Source organism: Pipra filicauda, unplaced genomic scaffold, assembly GCF_003945595.2.
Source record: "Pipra filicauda isolate LSUMZ 115617 unplaced genomic scaffold, ASM394559v2 scaffold1_size10287979_pilon, whole genome shotgun sequence".
Classification (NCBI taxonomy): Eukaryota; Metazoa; Chordata; class Aves; order Passeriformes; family Pipridae; genus Pipra; species Pipra filicauda.
Genome location: NW_024104310.1, coordinates 4295546 through 4315422, shown reverse-complemented (window position 1 = coordinate 4315422; position 19877 = coordinate 4295546). Strand labels below are relative to the sequence as shown.

General features: G+C 37.4%; 1 protein-coding gene across 4 annotated transcripts in view; it reads right to left on the bottom strand.

The window, feature by feature from the left end:
* MPP7 (membrane palmitoylated protein 7) overlaps positions 1–19877 on the bottom strand; it is a 150423-nt gene that overhangs the window by 48473 nt on the left and 82073 nt on the right. For all 4 annotated transcript variants that reach the window (XM_027717352.2, XM_027717356.2, XM_039380633.1 and 1 more), the window contains exons 5-6: positions 15281–15358; positions 10743–10823 (exon numbers count right to left, since the gene is read on the bottom strand). In XM_027717352.2, coding sequence (XP_027573153.2) covers positions 10743–10823; positions 15281–15358 — 159 coding nt within the window. The remainder of the gene's footprint in view (positions 1–10742; positions 10824–15280; positions 15359–19877) is intronic.

Genomic DNA, 19877 nt, shown 5'->3' with positions numbered 1-19877 from the left:
GGGTCATGTATATTTAAGCACCTCTGGAGAAAAAGATTTTATTTCAGCTCTAAGTTCTATATTTATGATTCACTAATGTAAACATGGTCCATATTTAGGACTTGAAAGAAGGTATGATTCAAGCCCCTGCACTACCTAAATATAAATATTGATGTTCAGCTAAATTCTTAGACATGATCTAGCTGGAAATGAATACCTTCATCAAACCTCTGAAATGTCTAATAACTAGTGCTTATTTTTCATATTAAAACTATCGCTGATCATTTCACAGTTTATAAATTGAAATTTTACACTATCAACTTACATAAAGAAAATCTGACATTGGAAACATTCTGAGTTCTTTTTCTTAAACTGTTCTGAAACTTTAAATGTTTATTTAAATTGAGACTGTTATTAATGAAAACAGTTCTACATTTTGAAAAATGTGTATTACTTACCTACACTGAGTATGTTTTTGCTCCTCTAAAACAATGACAAATGTTACATTATTTCTTGCTTCTGTTTATGTTTTGAGATCCGTAAGAGTACGGATACGCCAAGTAGCCCCTGACTCATCAACACAGCTCCTTATGTTTTTTAATTCTCATTATTAAAACAAATCTCCATTTGAGCTTTGCTTTTCATAGGTATTTTGCATTGAGTAGTCTAAAAAATCATTTCAGAAAATAGTAAGTTAAGGAAGCAAGACAGAATGGGCAAAGAAACAAAAGGAGCCTCTTTCTTACTAGTACTTGGAAAAAACAAGATTAGAAATTTAAACAGTGAATAGTCGTCGACAGAAAATTTGTAGGGATTCAAACCAACCTTCATGAAAGCCAACAGCTGCAGCAGACTGTGACACTGCCAACCCAGCAGCTGGCGACCGTGCCTACGGAGCAGATCACTGCCCTGGCAGCACAGTCAGCAGAATGGAACAAAATGGCCCATGACTTTGCTGTCCCAGTCTACAGCTTGGATCATTAGCACCAGCCACCTCCTCTGGCAGTTCAGCTTGAACTCCATCAGGTGAGACAGAGGCATTTTCCCACCTCTTTGCTTTGCCATGGTGCCAGTAACTACCACTGAGGCTGGCACAGAGAAGTTTCACTGGAGGAGAAAAGTAACCTCAGCAGCAGCCACAGCAATGTGCTCTGAACTCACTTGGCAGAGCTCATCCTCCAGAGAGCTCTAGCCACAATATGTTTTCCTTTGTGATAAGGTTACAGATGAAATAAAAAAAAAGACAAGATGAAAATGCTGGTTGAGAAAATTATTCAAGATTGGAAAGTTTAGTTTATGAGTAACTTGCACAAAGTTAAAGTCAAGTCATCCAGCAACAGGCATCAAAGAGGAAAAGGTGAAAGAGCTGGGAAGAGACTGGACCCACTGAAGGAAAGATCGTCAAGAGCATCAGAATGGAAGGAGATGCACAGGAGTCACAAAAGCCAAGCACGTGCAGGAACTTAGAAAGCAGGAGAATAAACCAGCAGAAAGCTGAAGCATGATGGTGATGGCATACAGACTCCAGGTACAGAAAATCAATTTGACTTGAGAACAGTTTGGAGAGGAAAGGGATAAAAACATGAGGTTTCAGAATCAAGCTATACATTTAAGAACAACTGGTAAGCAGCACAAAATTAACAGGGAAAAGGGGAGATAAGAAGTTAAGATAAGGGATGGAGGAACAGCCTTTCTTCTATAGGAGAATTACTCTTTAAACCTACTATTTTGAGTACATGACTTTACATGGATGTATTGATGAATTCCATCCCACTAATTCTATTCCCCAACAAATGGGTGGTAAAACAGCCCTCAGAAATCAGCAGCACATGACAGTCTCTTAACTACCAACACTGCCTGCTAAGGGAGTATGTGCAACCCTAATTCTGATGCAAAATATGGGTTAACAAGATAACAAGAAAGGCAGGTGAGAACAGGCATCTCAACTAACAGATAAGAACAACCACATTAGCTGAATTCTTCAGCCTGGCTAAAGCATGAAGCATAATCTAGAAGCAGAAGCAAGCAATAAAACTACAGGCAGTAGAAACTTGGTTGTGCTGTTGAAGTGGCCAGAGGATGGCTGGGCTAACAGCAAACTGAATATTTTGGGGGGGCAGCAGAATCACTGAGGGAGTATACACGCTACAGTAATCAGTATCTAGCAGAGATTCCTTCTGATGCTGCACTAATCTAATCCTTTTCTGTTCTACACAAAATTCCCAAGACAAATACATAGAGTACACAATGTTAAAGAAATCAGTTAACTGCCAGTTAAATCAGTTTGCTTTTGCTACTGAGGATCACTTACACTATTTGACCAACGTAAGTAAAAAACCTTTGGCATTGATGGTAAGAAAAATGAAATAAGATCCTTTAAATTAAGCACAATTTTCTGTTCGTGATCAGAAAATCAATGGATGTACTAATTAATGGGCAAAAAATCTGGGTTCATTTACTTCTTTTCATCCTTAAAATGATATATTTTTCCTATATAATCTTTATAAAATACCCAGAGACGATACACTGTATGAGAAGACAGCAGTTACATATGTACAAAAGAGAAAATAACATTCCATGCTTGCAACTGTCCCATCTGTACTTAAATCAGAGCTGCCCTCTAGTTCAAGCTTGTCCAGCTGGCAATTAAATCCCCTTCCCTTCCAATCTGACTTTGATGCAGCTGGGTCACAGTAGTGATTCAAAATATTTAAAATACATACCGTACATGTGTGGTTTTGAGTTCTTAATATCTACTGTAGAATAATGTTCTTAGCACAGCAACATTTCAGTTGGATCAATATTCAGTATATATTACTTTTTCCTCTTTACTGCAGTGGACTTTATTCATGACTATATGAACTTCCTCTCACAAAAGGGTAATTTCCTTGCCTGAAAATGCCGTCTCTTGATTTCAGATTCACCAGTCTGAACTGATGGGTTTACCTGCAGCTGGTAGCCAGACAGAAACAGCCAACAGAAAAATGAACTTTCTGCATCTTCAGACTCCTGCTTCCTCTGGCTCAATGCTCACAGCCCCTGGAGATGCTTCCAAAGTCAAACTCTTCTCAGTGTTCACAGAAACACGTAGTCTGTCCATCTGTGTCATCTGGTAAAGGTGTTAATACTCTTCCAGATGACAGCCCTGTTTTTTTTCTCAGTTGTGGATAACAGCAGAAAAAGCACTGATTTTAAATCAATAGTGAAGAATTTGAACAGTCTACTTTACACTTTACATTCGCAACGTGATTCATGTCGCTAAAGTGTCCTTGAAGCTTTAAACCCTGTTTAAGTTACTTCCAAGAGCACAAATAGATGGTTTTCATAGTGGAAAATGCTGAGACAGGAGCACTCTTTCAATATCTTGGCAATCCGTAATCAATTGCTTTTTTGAAGAAGCAGCAGCTTTACAACAATATTAAGTGTCTGCAGTGGTAGTATGCACCTTTTCTTGGTTAAAAACAACCTGATGACACCCCAAAGCAATCATACGAAAATATAAACTAAAGAAAACTAAAAGCTGAGGTTGCAGTTGCCTTTTCTGAAAAAGTGTCTTTAGGAACAATCCAGCCTTTGACTGACAGCATGATGCCTAAAGTCTTTAAAAGAAAAAAAAATTATCGATCCATAAGGTTAAGAATCTGAATAAACTTAATTCTTCCAGAAAATAATAACATATATTCATCTATGGTAAGGAGGTCTTAAATTCAGCCACAAAGTACTCCTAGTACATGGGAACCTAACTAAAAACAGGAGATTGTTTGAAGGGAGAGTTCAAATACAATACAGCCCAGCAATTGCAAAGGAACAGCACCATTGAAAGAAAAAGCAGCATAAAAAGATGACATCCAAAAAAGAGACTACTTGCTTCATATTATGCAGTTTCTCCATTTTCACTAGTCTATTTTCAGGACCTGAATGGAATTGCTACTTGAAAGGGATGTGACTTTATCTGCAGTGATTTTTTCCTTCTTCTACATTACCAGCTTTAGCAATGTTGCCAACTTCTATGTGCTGTATCTGAACGCTACAGTTATACGTATGCAATTCAACATTCTTAGGTGGCTGTGAGTCAGTTCCCTCATGTGGGAAAGTCATAGAGTCACAGAGTGTATATATATATATATAAACCCAAAGAATTTATTTGATTTACTTTTCAAATTTTATATTTTATGCTGCCAGCTTGCCTGGCTTCACTTTTGTTTATGATATCTACCACTTTGTTTGTTATATGTTGGCTGCATATAACAGGGAGCATTCTCATATCCGTACATCTAAGATCGACAGACAAGCTCTCCATGGGACATCAGCTGAGTTATCAGGAGACGGATCCGAGAGCATGTCCAGAGTAATATGATGATTGTTACTAAATATATTCATGCAGTATTCTTCCATTTCCTCTACACCATTTTATATCTATGCTTATGATATGTTGTGCATTGTTATATGTATGCTCTGTCAGTTCCTACCACAATAAGTGTGCCACAACTGCTTCTCTGCCTGACAGATGTGAAAAATCAAGGTTTTTCCTGGTGTTTTTAAAAGGACTATTTTGTTATTATATTTTTGTTTTACTTATTCCATCCCAGAAGCATGAACATTCCAAAAATAAAGACAGCAACATATTCTGCCAGCACTCCCCACCCGAAAAGGTTTTCTAGAAAAGACTTCTTTGAATTATGGGTTCAAGCAGAAACGGAAATCGGAAGTCAAGGTCTAAAGTTAAAAACAGCTAAGAAGAAAATCTACTTGTCCTCTAACTGGGCTGCCAAACTGTGTGATGGTCAGTTTCCCAAAGTGGCATAGTTTAAAGACAGGAAACACTGGGCACAAGGATCTCAGTCATTTGCCAACAAAGGTCTCCTCTGCCCCAGCTTCATGGCTGGTATGCTCAGAACATCTCTGGGCTATCCATGAACCAACGTTATCAAACCATCAACGCTGTGGCCCTTGCTGATCACTGCAGTAATTTGCATCTATTACTTAGGGGGGGAATATAAATATTTCTCTCTCCCTGTTGATATTTCACAGCATACCATCAAAAATCAAGCAGGCTCTTGCAGGTTTACAAATTAATGGCATCTGATTTTGCAAGTGAGGATTATATGGGTAACTTTTCAGCTGACATATGAAATACAATGTACTCCAGCTCACCATATTAATAAAGCTAAAGCAATTTGTTTAGTAAAATCTCTTCATGTAAGAGCACAATTCCTATAACCAGTCCTACCAATAAACTGATGAGTAAATAGTTATAAATCATGGTAAATCCTGCTTCCTGGAAAGACACTGTAGTTTGTGTTACCATTTGTGAGCATGAATATTTCTTAAAGAGGAGGAGAACAGTGTCTCAGGACACGTGCAAAAGTAGAAAACATTGGTGCATCTGGGAAAACAGGCCTCTAACAGGACAGGGCCAAAAGGTCCTCCTAGTGCCTAGGATACAGTAGCAGCCTAAATGTAGCTCAGATGTTAACCGACCTGAAATCTGTATTTGAGTTCCCCAGACGCAAAACCTGAACAGCTGTAGGCAAATCCCAACAATTTCCAGTGGAAAATGTTGACTTTGCAGAAAACACCTAGTTCAATGAAAAAGCCCTGATGGAAAATCCTCAGCAGGTCTAAATACAAAGGAAATGTTGGAAAGAAAATAAAGTTCAGATTAAGATTTTTTTTTAATTACATGCTACATGGAATGATTCATGAACTTTTCAAAGCAAAAATGGATTTTGCTTTATATTATTATAGTGCAATATTTTCTTTCAGTGTTTTGGATGTTAAAGTTCTTGTAGAAAAAAGCCTGCAGTCTCCTGGACAGTAATTTATACTGTTGATTTTTGCCAGTGACTGCAGGGCAGCTTTAGAAGGCTCTGCTGATAAAGTCTTTAAATATTTGCTTTGTTAAAAGAACAAGTAGCACTTTGATCTGAAGAGTCTATTAGGCCCTTGTGCAAATCCAGTAAGCCTCAGATGGCATGGATGGTGGTATCAGCAGCTGTTTATGAAATAAAGGCTAAAATTTACAAACTTCCCAGTAATACAAGAAAAACAGAACAGGACAGGACATGGTTAAAGGTATGCTTCAAGCTCAAAGAAGTACTATTTCTTTGTTTAAAGACACCTAATCAAACATAGGAAGCATTTACATGAAGAACAAAGTGCCCTGGCTTCATCATCTGCAGTTTTGTTTAACTCACAGTTCTATGCTGAAGGAAAGCTGAAGAGATGAAATTAGATGAAAATATTTACAAATGTAAATTATTTTGTGAAACTGAAAGTCAAGTGTACCTCAAATGAATTGCAAAGAGAAGAGAAAGCATAAATCCTATTTACAGTTCTCTGGTGTATGCATCTTTGCCACCCGAAAGCAATTAAAAAAAACCAAACTGAAAACACAGAATCTGTATTTTCTCTGAACAGCAATGTTCCCAAGTCACACAAGAGCAGTTTTCCCTTCACTCAGCAAGTTATCTTAAAGTTACCTCCAAAATTCTGTTCATTCTATGGTAATGAAAGAGAAGACAAGAAAAATACTGTATGTCCACCTCTTGTTGCCTCTATGGTTACAGGTACAGTGCCCAAAGTGACCCAAATACTTTACGTTCTGGTGCACCACGAGGCACTGAACTCATTCACAGTCCTGCCTGGTGCCCTTGCTTAGGTACCTGCTTTATGTTTCAGACTAGCAGCTGGCAAAACTTTCAGCACACATAAACAGAAGATAAACTCCATTGAAACAGGCAGAACCACCACTGGAAAAGCTTAATTTCCTCTGGGTCATAAAAGGTATAAACATCCTTCAGAATAGTTTTAGCACAGTGGCATTCGCTTTTGACATAATTATTGTTCCGCCCATTACATCAATGACCAAAAAGGACATATTTTATATTAATTTAAAACACACTAAATTTACCCTAATAGAGATTAACTTCAAATAGTAACTTGCTTAGTTTGATATGTAATTATCAGAAGTGTAACTGCTGTTAGAAGCACAAAGTTAAGAGTGAAGTAGGTCTGAATAACATATCCCAAGCTCGTTTCAAAGTTAGTATAATTGGGATAACATTGTTCAATGGACTAAAAGATGGCTGGTTCTTTTATAGTCTTTTTTGTTTACACCCACACCAATTAAATAAGTGCCGAAAATGTTAATTCCTACAGTTATTTGTTTCAGTTTCTCAACTAATTTTAAAAATAAATAACAGTTATGCTCTTGTGCTATGGCACTGTCCAAAAAAGACTACAGCTTTTTCCAGCTTGATAGAAAAGGAACTGAAACCTACTATTCAAGACAATTTTTAATTAAAAGCGGAGGAGAATTTGGAACCTTTAAGATTTTTCATTCTTAGCTTGATCATCTGTCACATGTACATCTCTTTTCTTACAGTGTGTCTCCCTGGAGCTCTGCCCTGTTACTGACAGAGTAACTCTAGTGAACTCTTCGCTTCTTCCCATTTCCAACCCTACACGTAAGGCCATTTTGCTAACTTGGTTGTGGCATGTCCATTAAATACCAAGAATTAAACTCCCTTTTAGATATATTTTGTGTTAACGTCTGGAATCTTAAGTCTTCCAATTATATATTCCAACTTATACAACTCCATAACAATGAAAAATATTTTGTCTCAAGATAATGTAGCTATTAAAAAAAAAAAAAAGCATAGTGCTCTCAGTCAGCAGCAGTAGAGACTCATAAAAAAGGCTAATGCAGAGCCAGGAGTTGGACTTTGATGATCCTTGTGGGTCCCTTCCAACTAAGGATATTCTATAATTCTATATCAAAGAGCTGCTTTCTGGTCTGCTTAAAAATAAAATACTGTATTCAACTGGATTTGGGTTCTAAGGTATGGAAATACTGTTCTATTTCTTGATACCCTTAACAAGGTAAAGCAAGATTAAAGAATGCAAACTCTAAGTCCTCATCCATTGCTGGAAATTAAAAATACTAAGTGTGGCTGGCCTTTGTCCACGGGGTTTTGCAATTATATTTTAAATCTAGGACAGAAATGAAATGTCTAACACACAGTTAAACAAATCCACTTGATTTCCCAGAGCTACGTGCTCTGTTCTACTTCCAGAGTCCTGTTTTAATCAGAAAAGATAAACCACAACCGTTATTAGTTCATTTAATTATGGTAAGTGATGCCACATTTGAGAACAGGAAAAAAACCCACTCAGTGTAACTGGACACTGAATACAGTTTTAAGAAGACTAGAAATGCCCAATTATTTTTTTTTTTTCAAAAGAAAATGCACCTGACAAAACCTTGGAATTACTTTTAATACATTTTGAAAATCTCAGGTCTGATAAATAAATTGCCTCAGAGAAATTAATTTCTTCTTTAAAACACTTCTCTATGGATGAAAACCTGTGCCACAAATTCGTCAAAGCTTTACTCATCAGATGCAAACACTCAGTAATATATTCAATAAAGCAATTTTGTATAACAGAATTAAAATACAGAAATATTTATCTAATCAGACAGTTGCTTGAAACCTCTCCCAGCCTTTTTTGGTATGTTAACCAAACCTGCAAAGTTATAATCACCTTGCTAGACTCGTCCCTTTACACCATCAGACTTGTGGAGGCAGTGATGTAGTGCAGTACACTAACCCTAACCATCCTTCACCATGCCATAAACATGAGAGCAGAGCTGTAGGAAAGCGGAAGCTCTCCCAGCTCCAGCTAACACTGCAGTTACAAACCAGGTCAGGAGAGGAAAGTTTCCCCAACAGAATAACATATAGCGAGCCTAGGTCAATCCCAAACTAAGCCATATGTGTTTTCAGATAAGGTCTATGGAACCTAATTGGAAAAGATGGATCAGTTATCCCAAGTAATTTCAGATGCGTGAAAAAGAGCTGTTCTAGACAGGAATCCCAGGAATCTAGAACAAAACAAACAAAGAAACACTCTCTAGCCATCAACCTAATAATGAAGGGCTAGAAAAACTTATGTAATGTATGGCATAATCTCAGATACAACTGAACAGACTGAGGGCATCTCGGGGAGGAACTGGAAGTACTGAATCCCAGAAACTTCCTTCTTTTTCTTCTCTGCCCAAGAGAGAGCAGGGAAAATCAACAGAAGAATCTCAACTACAGCCTCTAACGGGATGCAGTACACTCGCTTGGTCACCATGATGCAGGAGGGAGCAGTGATAACTTACCTTCTCTCGGAGGCATGTTTGCCATGAGATGGCAGGTGAAGACAATGGACAGACAAAAATATCTTACCTACTCTCAGTTCTTTCCCTTACCTCACACAACCACCTGCAAGCTATGCAGGGCAGGGAAACACCTGTGCCTTGTGCAGGATTAGGCAGCCTGGCCATGCAAAGGGCTTGGTAGCCTGCAGCTGGCCATCTCCTCCAGCAGCCAAGAAAGACATTTGCTAAGTCTCTGCAGTTGTTCAGTCATATTAACCACGCTGAGGGGAAGGCCCTTGTTTCCATGAAATCCAACTAAGATTATCACATTGCATTGCACCGCTACCAAGGAACAGACAGGAAGAGTGAGTGAAAGCAAGAAAGGGAGAGGGAGAGATGCAGTTGTGGCAAATGAGTTGTCTTCAGACTCAACCCACCACAGCTCCAGAAGCATGAAGCACACATGGACAGTCACTAAGGAAACATCTAGACTGAAGTTTAGGATCTCTGCAATTTGATGCACCAACAAATCCTCTCCCAATAGGCCACTGGCATTGCTTACCCCTTCAGAGAGAAACAGCTTGTCACTTTACAAACTATGGAAAAACCAAAAGTGCAAAAATCTTTAAAAAGCAGGCATAATTGATTTCTAAGATTTTGCAGCACTTTGTAGATCTCATAGCGTCTCAGGTTTTGTGACCACTGTTTTACAGGTAATATAAAAGCCCAATTGTTTTAAAAGGGCTCCTTTCCACTCTGCAGTTTTCATCTAAACTTATCAACTACTGCATTTAATTACCATTGCAATACTCATCTAGAGCACGAAGGTCTTCCTTCTCTGAACAACTGAAAAATAATGTGATACTGTGCATCAACAATACACAGGGGAAGTTCTGACTGGATATAAGGAAACGGTTTTCAATAGGAGGATAATTAGGAATTGGAAGAGGCTGCACAGAGCATTTGTGGAATGTCTGTTCCCAGGCATTTCCAAGACCTGATGGGAGAAAGCCCTGAGCAATCTGCTCTGAACTCGGTGTTGACCCTGCTTTGAACACCACACTGAACCAGACAACCTCCTTCCAACCTCAGCAATTCAATGGTTCTATAGTCTACTGTCAGACAAAAAATATCAAGTTCCTCAAAAGCACCACAGAGAAGGCCAGGAATTTCATAGAAACTTTCAGAATTAAATTTTTAAAAAAATATTACCCATCAGGAATTTTGTCCCAAGTACCAGGTTGCACTACGTACGCATGCTGCTATTAAATTAATGGTATGACCGAAAACTTTCAAGTAAAAGCACAGTTGTAACAAATTTTATGAACCACATGCAAAATAAGTTAGCCAAAGAAAAAAAAAAATCACATATCTACTCTTTGGAATATCCTTTGCAAAGAAGCGATGACCTTACAATTAATTTCCTTTGTAAGTATGAGTAACAGCATAAGAACTTAACAGGCAACATTAGAAGTGTTTCTTGATAACAGGTATTTCTGATTAACACCGTGTACCTTCTTACGAGCACAAACACAGTCATTAAAGCAGACAAACCCCCAAGCTGCCTGAGGAAGCAGATGCAAGAAAGCACTTTGCAGGTGCAACACATCCTCACCTTGAGATTGGGTTTTGCGAGGAGTTTCAACAGCTCTCTGATCTCACTGCTCAGTGGTTTGCTCTGCAGCTCCTCAGCCAGCTGGGTGAGAGATGGAATCGACACAAAGAACATTAGCAAAGCATTGTTTTACCCAGTGCATCAGTGACAACCCCGAATCTATCTTGTTCAAGGTTATTGCTTTCCAGCGTGTTCAAACAGAAGCCAGCATGAAGGAAAACACCATCAATCACCGCGCTTCTGTTTCTGGCCCTCAGTGGACCAGATTTAAGCCAGGCCTTTTGGCTCAGTTTAACACAAGTAATCATTTCTGGCAAGGGTGCAGCCAGATCACATTCTGATTTATAGCCATGGGGGCAAATCCCAGCACTTCATTTAAGTGAACGGTCCTTTGCGTGCAGACAAAGAACTGCTTGTAAAAACGACTGGATCAAACTTTGACACTGTCTATAAAAAACAGTTTTGAATGAGGTGGTGAAATCCATACTGCTTCCAAAAACCCACAGTAGCTGTGCTGTTTAGGACTGGGATAAGAAAGCAAAGTGCCCCTACAGTGCAGGCAATCTGAACCTTTTATTATGTTTACACATACACTGGAAGGAGCTTGTTAAATGTGAAGCGGGTTAATCATAATATAGTTTATAACAGGTCATCAGCAATTCAAGCCCTTAAAATGCACAAACTATGTCCTAACAACAAGATCAGTAATTTATGTTTGGTTATACTATAAAATTGTGGCTTGGTGAACAATAGAGCAGCAGTTTTAACATTTAATCCCATGGCTATTTGGCTCATGTCTTGGGTTTTTCTTATCACGACATTCTCAACTAATTTGGACTCAAGAGGCATATTATACTGCAGGATTTCAGACTCAAACTATTTTTCCAGAAGAAGGAAAAGCTAAAATACATTTCACAACCGTGAACTTCAGTTTAAAATTCTGAAGCTACATGGCTCATAATCCAAAACGTGATTTCGGATAATCACTTATTTTCTTTGCATTAAATCAGTATCATAAAAATGTCTCAAAGAAAGATTGGCTATTTGCAGCAAGTAACTTTATTTGCCTAGCCTAATTTTAAATTTGTACTTTCCTTTTGTATAAATTTTCAAGATAAATGGGTAGACACATATTTTGCATAAATATATCTAAGAGACAAATCTAGAAGCAATTATAGACATCAGACATGGTTTGAATACTTTTTTTTCTAACCTTCACATTAATACAGGTGTAACAGACTGAAACAAAAATTCATCACCTACAGTCCCACAGCCTTTTAAGTATAATTCATAGCTAAAGTACCCACCAAGTACATCAGTGCTAATATTAACAATATTTTTGTCTTAATACCAAAAGATTAGAAAACAATCTCTGTAGGAAAGGTCACAATGAAGTATTTTAGACACATAAAGCCAACTATTGAGGTAATCTGAATGCAATCTAGTCTGCATGTTCTATGGAAAAGCTCTGCAAATCTGGAAATATTCTGTGATAGCAATAACAGCAGGTATATGACACAGGTTACCCTTGGGTCTCTTTTCATTCTTTACCTTGTACTACTCATCACTAGAGAATAAAATGTATTCCTTTGTGTTTCTCTGGTGAAGACTAGTAACCACTCAGTAGGAATGATGGCTTCAGCATTTCTCTCAGATGAATTGTGCACAAGCATCTATTAACTCCAGCAGAACTGGCATTGGTTTTGGTGGTGCAAATGCAAATGCAGGCACATAAGGTTTAGAACAGTGAGACACAGAAAGAGTATTTTGCTACTGCTTGAATACACATTTTAGTCTCATAATTTAGAAAATTATTTCTTCAGAGATAAAATGGTTATAAATTTGTTTTCCCTCATACAATTTATCTGTTTTTTTCCAAATATTTCCATAAAAATGGAAAATTGAGGCAAATGTAACACCTTGTGATAGAAGAGGAGAAAGACAAAGATTAATAAAGAGGAAGACAAAGTCATGTTGCCAGATTAGCAAACAGATATCACCTGTTGTGCTTCTAGCAGTTTTAGAGAGGATTTTTATTTGTTGTTGAACTGCTGAGATTTGGGACAGCTATCAGCAGTAGTAGAAGCTCCATGGCATACTTTGGGCACACCATAAGCGTGCTGATCACCTCCCATGCCAAACACTGCAGGAAGAGCTCTTTGAGAACCACTCTTTTGAGAGCTCTTTGTTGAAGGAACCACAACATTTCACCATATTCTTCTGCCACTACAGAGAGGGGAAGATGTGGAGTGAGGCTGGTGACATGGGGAGCACCAGGCCTCATCTTAAAGCTTCTGGAGAAAGTTCTGAAACTTCTTTAGCCAGAACAGTCTTTCTAACAACCCAGAGGCCTCATCTGCCATATATACTTATACTGCCAGTGATGTTTGGATCATCAGCGTGGGATTAAGAGCCCTAAGTCCAAATAAGAAGCAAACAGAATCTGCTGGGAAATTCAGCCTAGAAGTCCCTGAGGGTGAGAAGAGAGAAGGTATGGCAGCTAGGAATATGAAAATGTTTAGAAAAGTCTCACCACAATTGTAACTTCTAAAATTGCATTAAAATATAACACAATACATTAAACAGTTTTATTTATGATCACAGCACCTCAAATTTGGGCTTTAAATCAAACCAGAAATATCCACTTGACAATATCTCCTTCTTTAACTCTAGAACAGTTACTATGACTAGGAAGACAAAACATTAATTTAAAGGCTATTGAAATGAAACTGTGTATTATAACACCAAAGTGCTCTTAAATCCCTGAAGCTGACATCTAGTCAGACAAACATGCCAAAAACTGAATAGCGCTTTAATCCTTAAACTTCATGAGTTTTGGAGTTATAAAGCCCACTCCATGTAAATCTGGTTCCTCAAAGTTTGCTGATAACTATGGAAACACATAAAATCCTGCAGTGTGGGAGCCTGACTTCAGCCACCAAAGGACATCTCACCCTGTGGGACAGTGCCCATAAAATCAGCTGTTCAGCTACACACAAGCAAGGAAGAACCAGCAAGAGTATCTTTAAAAAGAAGCTGTGCTTTAAAAGTAGGCAGATGTCTAGGAACAATCACGTCCCAACATATGTACATTTTAAAAATACTACCATATATACACAGTAATACATTCAGAGTTAAAAACCCGACCTCTCTCAACTGAGGAGCGACAGAGTATTTTAATGTGGGGATTTCCAAAACTATACCATTTAAATGGGGCTGAACAAAGAATGAGATTGCTCAGCATTTCTGAAAATATCAAGAACTAAGTTTTGCATCCAAAAATAAGAAATTATTCTTATTAAGAATTTTAGCGCAGAGATCCATAACACAAATATTAGCAAGGATTATTAATATGTCAGCAAGAATTTAATGAAGAGAATTTCAACCAGCTTTCTAATTTTCAAAATTACTATCAACATTATTCAAAGCTGTTCAAAGGTTAAAAAAATATTACTAATATATGCCTGATGTCAAAGCTAATGTATTATTATAGTTGGTATGTTACAGGATACAGCTCTCCTCCTACTGAAACATGATTAAATTACCTTATATCCTTTCTTCAAAAGTTTTCAAATATGTTTAATTCAGTTTTTCATTAAAATGTTACCATTCTCAATTCACAACATTCAACCATTTGTAAAATTTAAGAATCGAAAGCTATTAATTATACAAAGAGATAGTTAAGATTTAAAAACATCTATAAAGTATGTGAAGTTTCAAACATGCTGTATTTGAAATGGATCCTAATACATATTGCCTTTTCCAAAAAACAGCCTGACATCATCAATTGCAACAAAGATTTCTGGATTTTACCTAAACCACAGTTTATTAAACATTTCTCTATTCTGGCCTACCTCAGGTTCAGTCATAGTTTATACAGGTGTGTTCACAATTCATCTGAATCCTAGAATTAACCAAATAGCAAGAAATGGCAGGTTGGATTTTTTTTCTTTAAAATAAAAATTATAGTAACAGGAAATTAACTACTCCATCAATGCTGACCACTTTTATAATTTATTTTTTGGTTATGAAGGTAATTTGGAAAGTTCCAATATCGATAAATCACTACTATAATTTTTGTTATATAGTTTTGAATTTTTTTTAACAAGCCTCCCTCCCAGGCATTTCATATGCTTCATTTCTTTAATATTATCTGTTGTTTCTCATGTTCTGTCAGCAGTGCTGCTATCTCATTTGTCTTTATTTTTCCAAAGCATTCCTCTTGTCTTTGACTTTCTCAAGACACTAATAGTTGACAACTTTTCCCCTCCCAGGAGAGTTCCAACCTGTAATTTTTATTACATAGTTACTAAAGCAGAGCAAGAGGCTATCGATGCAATGTTTTTATAACATGCAAGTGAATAAAAATCGAAGTAGTATCAGCAACAAGCCTGGTGATGACAGAACCTTTGGAAACATTTGCAGCTTCTTATGATTTCAGCTCAACGGATTACATTCATATGTTTGCACCATGAGGAGTTCTTGCAGACAGTTTTTTGGGAGACTTGGTACCCGTGATCTCAGCAGGGGACACTTACATCATCTGCCAAGGCTGCTGCACCATGGAGTATGGGCACTGGGTTCTGTTTTTCATAATAGTGCAGTTTTTCATGAATCTGGAAGACAATAGCACAAAGCAGTAAGTTTATTTAGCAGCATGAGAAATGGTACAAAATAACCCCATTGAGCCAATGGATCTGTTGAGTGTCTGTAACTAAAGAAACATCCTTATAGTAACCTACAGGCAGCAATCATGTAAATGCAATTCATCATCATCCTCTGTTGAAGTGCTAAGAATATGAAATCAGATGGAAAAAATGCTCAGTATGTAGACCAACCCACAGAAAAACTAAACATTTGTGATTTTTCTCTCCTGGCTTTCTCTGTCCATATTTCTAACATATTGCTTCAAGTATCAATTACATTTTATATTGCTGCTGAAAACACAAAGCATAAAGTGTTTATCCCCAAGATGGATATAAAAAACCCTGTAAATTATGATTTATGAAGTGAAATAATAGCCTGCCACCCACATCTTGACAGACAGCTCGGTGGAGCGGCTGCCGTCATTAAAATAATTCAGAAACAAGGGCAATGTAGTGCTAATATGAATTCTAACACATCTGAAAGAAAGAGGCAGTCCTTCAGTGAGTTAAAGTCATTTAGGAGCATTTCAAGTTTTTAATGGAGAGTTATCAACATTAAAAATGCACTATGTTTTGGTTCTTTCGAAAGGGGAAAGGAGACACCACCATTTAAACAGTCGGCCTGTTCCCTCCTCCACAAATTATGCATTTCAAAATTTAGATTTTTTTCCAGTATGAATGCTTTAAAGACCCAAAATATTTTGAAGCTTCTAAGAAGTTTCATGAAAGCCATTTCAGAATGGTATAAAGGACTATATTAAATACTCAACTTTATTTACATTATTTTCCAAAAGATACACAGATATACAAATATTAATTAAAATTTTAAAAAATGAAAAAACAGTAGTCTGAACTGATACAAACACCCCCCATTCTAAGATTTCTACTTTAGTTCTGCTGCTCTGAAGGACGCATGAACTCCAGATGGTTGGAGGAGTTGCAGAAGGAGCTAAATCAGGGACTGTGCTTGGCAAGGAGGGGAAGACAAGGTCTAGCAGAGGCCGTGGGGCACAGAACTCAGATGGGGACTCCGTCATGCCCTTGGGGAACAGCATCCCCAGTGATACCCTAGCCCTCCCCAGCACACAGCTGGGGAAGGAGCAGGACAGATGCAAGACAGCAAGGACAGTTTTAAAGAGCAACCGAACCACTCTTTGTGCACTGAAAACATTCAGTTGACCAGATCGCATTCCTTTCTGTTCCCTCCAGCCTTCCCCCCTCTTCCACAGTCACTTTTCTGTTTACTTTTACCCCCAGCAGCACTCACTCCTCTCACTGCCCACGACTCCCTCAGCCTTCTCCCCAGCCCATTCTTTTCAATTTAAACTGAACTCTTACAACTACACCTATAACAAGGTAATACCACAATAATGACACTTGTGCCTGCCATTTTTCCCGTCTTCTGCTGTGCTTCATAACCCTTTCTAAGTCCACGTGTGTTTTTCCTCATTTAGACTACATGTTCTTCGAAGTAAAGGCCATGTGATACTCTGTTAATACAACATGGCATAGCAAGATCTAAGTCTTGATTGACTCCTTCACCATTTCTGCAACCTTGATAGGATTATTTCAGTACGTCATTGGTTAAAGGACACCGAAGTTCTGAAACATCACAGTGAAGCATGAAGACATCACTTAATGTGATGTCTTAATTCACTTAATTGCTAAGTTGTAAAATAATTTGTTCTCATCTGGAAACTATATGTGAAGCCCTATTGTTTCAAGAACATGAGTCTGAATTTTAAATAGCTTAAGTAGACATTGTTTACTTAGCAATTACTCAGACTAATTCATACTGGATGTCACAAAAGTATAAATGAGTGGACAACTTCATATTTCTAGCTCACAAAGACAGAAACTAAACAAAGCAAGGAGTTGCAGCTCCCTGACTTTAGCAGAAATTTGTGATTTACTTAGACTGTGAACTTGAATAACTAAAAGGCACAGTAAATCAAAAAGTCTCAAATCTATCATTTTTTGATTGCTTCAGCAAACATCTTGATTTTATCCAGACTGAGTTTCCATCAGCTCTGAGGTCAGCAGCAGTTCCCTACGCTACCTCCTAGTTTCTCAAAGAAAACAGAAGTGCCACTGCCGATGAAGCTGGTTTTACCCTGGACAACCTGTACATATTTCTACCAATGAAATTAAAACAGGAAAAAATGAACCAAACTAAAAAAATGCTGAGACATCATGGCATAACCCATCTTTGTAAAAATGTTATACGATCGTAAACTCATGCAACACAAGTAGGGTTTTAAGAGGTGCCACTGTGTACCTTTAACTAGTTATTGGCACTGTCTGTAACCAGCAAATGACTGAAAACAAATTTCTGTTTTCCTAGGGGTGGATACTGGAACCCAGTTAAGCATTTAAGGAAAATCATTAAGATTTTATTTGATTATGGAGGAGTTGTAGGGAGTTGCCACCTAAACAAACCTAGAGCAAAACCCAGAAGCGAATGAAGTAAGTAGGAAAATTTAACTGTTACTGGACAGTTCTAGATATTGGCTTCTGCTACATCAGATTGGAAGTTTGATTAATCTACTCTACTAGCACAATGAGTGACTCTAAGGATAAATACTTTATAGTAAAAGACACTGTAACCTCAGCACACTTCCATTTGAGATGCAATAGAGTGGGTTTTTTCCCCCAAATATCTGACTTTATTTGATAGAATTTTGCCTTATTTATCAGCTGAATCTATTTTTTATATCAGGTCATTATATGAAAATATCTGTCTTCCACATATTTGTAATTTAAAGCATTTACCTAAGGAAATTAAAAACCACTGGTCTGTGCACAAAGATGCAATCAAGGCAAAATACAAGGATTACCTTTTATATCAATATAAAATTATCATATGCATTATAAAAATGCTACTTCCTACTGCTCTCCTACAGTTACCACCCACCTCTAACTGCTGGATTCATAACGTATGCAGCATTTATGTCTAATAGCTTCCTGAAAACAGTAAGACAGGAGATTTGGTGCAACTCCTCTGATAAAGCAAAAGTTTCAGTGAGGCAAAAATGCATTTTCAGGCAACTTCCCCTCCTTGTGTCTAAAAGATACATCACGATGTTATATTCTGTAATCTTCCCCCCAGATCACAGTTCTGCTGACTGTCCTCTAGTTCCTCATGTTGTATTTTTAAGCCTTTTCTAAAGATGGGTACAGCACTTGCCTTTCCCTTGTCACTGGGAACTAGGTCATCTTTGTTGCCTTTCAAGGAAGACAGAGCACACTTTGAGAGCTCACCTTGTGGCCTTTGAATTTCCTGGATTTCAGGGTGATGAATGACTGCATTTATGACAACCACCTTTAGAAAAACTACTGTGCACACAGCCATGTGCTTTGGCAACCTTTCCACAGTCTTTCAGATAATCACATTCCCAAACCTGAAATTTGTTAATCATGCTAATACATGCACACCTAGCACTGCATTCCCAAATTTCAATTCTTACGCAAGTAGAATTTGAAATTCAAATATCTAGATTAAGTAACTAGGTTGATTAAAATGAATAGTGTGAAATAACCAAACAGAAATAAAAAGCAAAAGAAGACAAGGTGGTCCCTTTACTCAATGAAATTAAACTGCAACAGAAATTAAAACCATCCTGGAACACTTCGAAAGAAATATGAGAGTGAATTCAAACCAGTAAAATAGAGAATTCACCCACTCAGGATAAAACATATCATATTTGCAACCATTTGTTTGAGCTTCATTCTAAAGAATTCTACTTAATACAAAAGGCAACTTTAGCTTATATTCTGCAGCTATACCAGATGTCCAGTAACTTTAATACTACTGCCTTCTCTCTACTAGAAACTTATAGAACTTATGGAAAACATAGGACTGTATCATGCTTAAAAATAGGAAATACAGTACATCTGTTCTAAGTTCTTCTGACATTTACATGTAAAGCTTGAATGCTGAAAATCTCTTCACAGATGAGTCAAAGTCTGTTAAAGCAAGAATTATATATTGTAAATAAAACATAAAAAGCTGTTCTGCTGAACAGATGACCAAGTTGTTGGGCTTTTGTTTTTTTGATTATTTTTTTTATGACTACCTATACTTTTCACTGTAGGGTACTTTTGAAAGATTTATGAGGTTCTGCAAATACTGACAATCTCCTCTGAAATTATGCCCCAAGAGGGAAAAATAATCATTTGCAAATTTATACAATTTTTGGCACATTTATAAGCAAGAGATATTGTTTCTGGATTTTCCCAGAGAGACTGAATAAAGCTTTCTATAATAAAGCAGAGCAGTGTCCTCAGCCTGGACTATTTCAAAAACCACGAGGAGCTTTCTAAGTCAGAAAAACAAAAATTTTAAGCAAAGAGTCCTACAAAATAAGCTTAATTTGTCCTTTCAGATCTCTTAATTTCCATGTACAGTTCTAATATCATATGGCTGAAAATAAAACAGAGGAGTGGGATAAGCACGTATCCAGAGTAATACCATCAGCTTCCAATACCC